Here is a 1,243-nt window from a genome sequence, read left to right on the forward strand (position 1 = left end):
TTCAGACCAGACTTCCCTCTTTGCTTTCAGCCTTGTAGAAACTAGATAGGGATGATGCTCTCCCAAAACACTTTGTTCATTCTCTCAGAGTCTCCTGATGAACTAAACCTTCTTTGCACAAAGAATAAATACTTAAAAGACTTTGTTGAGTGAATCCTTATTCCAGATCTCACCCTATGTAATAGAATTTCCACCACATCATGCCATACTGTAAGATCAGATACTATGACAGCTGTTTTTATTTTGAAAAATCTTCAAAGAGGAGCTTACCCATTCTGTTTGTTCTCGAACCAAAAGCGGTCTCCGTTTCTGATGCGTTCAAACTGGTCCAAGATTATGGCGGAGAAAACTTCACCAGGTCCATCAAGAGACTCCAGCAGTCCTCCAGGGAAGAGCTCCAGTTTTGAAATGTCTTTGTTGTACAGTTCTGCAATATCGTGGAGCAACTATTGGACACAAGAACACACACAGGATTACTGATAAACTCTTTTAAGCAATGTGATCATTCTTTGTTAAAAGACTTTACCTGTGGGTTGCTGCTGTTGAGCACAGGATTTATGTCTTCAAATGTTTTGACAGGTGGCAGATCCAGAGCGTTTCTGATCTCAGTGTAACTACGTAGGCCAAAGTCTCTTCCTCTTTGGATGGTCATGGCCACCAGATCTGTCCGGCTAAACCTCAAGGGTCCATACATGAAGTCTGTCAGGGTGCATATCAGATCAGAGCAGTGCAAATTCGTTTAAGACTTGAATATGTTTAATGAATGATATACTGAGTAATGTTATTGTAAATTTATTTTTTATTTTTATAATTGCTTGACTTTTTTGGTGCTTTTGTGGTATTTTCTGCAACAAGGCAAATTGCAAGGCCTTGCATGTGAAAACCATTTCCTGTTACATGCAGTGAATATGAATGATTAAACACCTCTCAGGTCCTCAACAACAATGTTGTCTTCTCTCTCTGCAATCTGAGAAGCCATGCCCATGAGGAGGTTGTCTACGTCCTGGCTCCTCTTCACACTGTCACTCTAGAAACAAAATGACAAAAGCATTAATATAAAATATTGCTTAATACATAATATATATTCTTTCTCTAATGGATTTCATCAAGTAGACCATTCAAAATACAAGTATATTTTAAGTCTTATTTGCTTTCAAACCACAGATACGTATCCCTAATATTCATGAGACAAGCAGTAGATATGGCTGTGGCTCAGGTGTAGACTATATATATATATATATAT

The 1,243-nt window shown here is 38.1% G+C and overlaps 1 protein-coding gene across 1 annotated transcript in view; it reads right to left on the reverse strand.

The window, feature by feature from the left end:
- duox (dual oxidase) overlaps positions 1 to 1,243 on the reverse strand; it is a 13,603-nt gene that overhangs the window by 8,011 nt on the left and 4,349 nt on the right. Inside the window, exons 10-12 of the mRNA XM_032523166.1 lie at positions 925 to 1,027; positions 527 to 699; positions 271 to 446 (exon numbers count right to left, since the gene is read on the reverse strand). Of these exons, the coding sequence (XP_032379057.1) occupies positions 271 to 446; positions 527 to 699; positions 925 to 1,027 (452 nt within the window). The remainder of the gene's footprint in view (positions 1 to 270; positions 447 to 526; positions 700 to 924; positions 1,028 to 1,243) is intronic.

This window comes from Etheostoma spectabile, chromosome 8, assembly GCF_008692095.1.
Source record: "Etheostoma spectabile isolate EspeVRDwgs_2016 chromosome 8, UIUC_Espe_1.0, whole genome shotgun sequence".
In the NCBI taxonomy this organism is placed as follows: domain Eukaryota; kingdom Metazoa; phylum Chordata; class Actinopteri; order Perciformes; family Percidae; genus Etheostoma; species Etheostoma spectabile.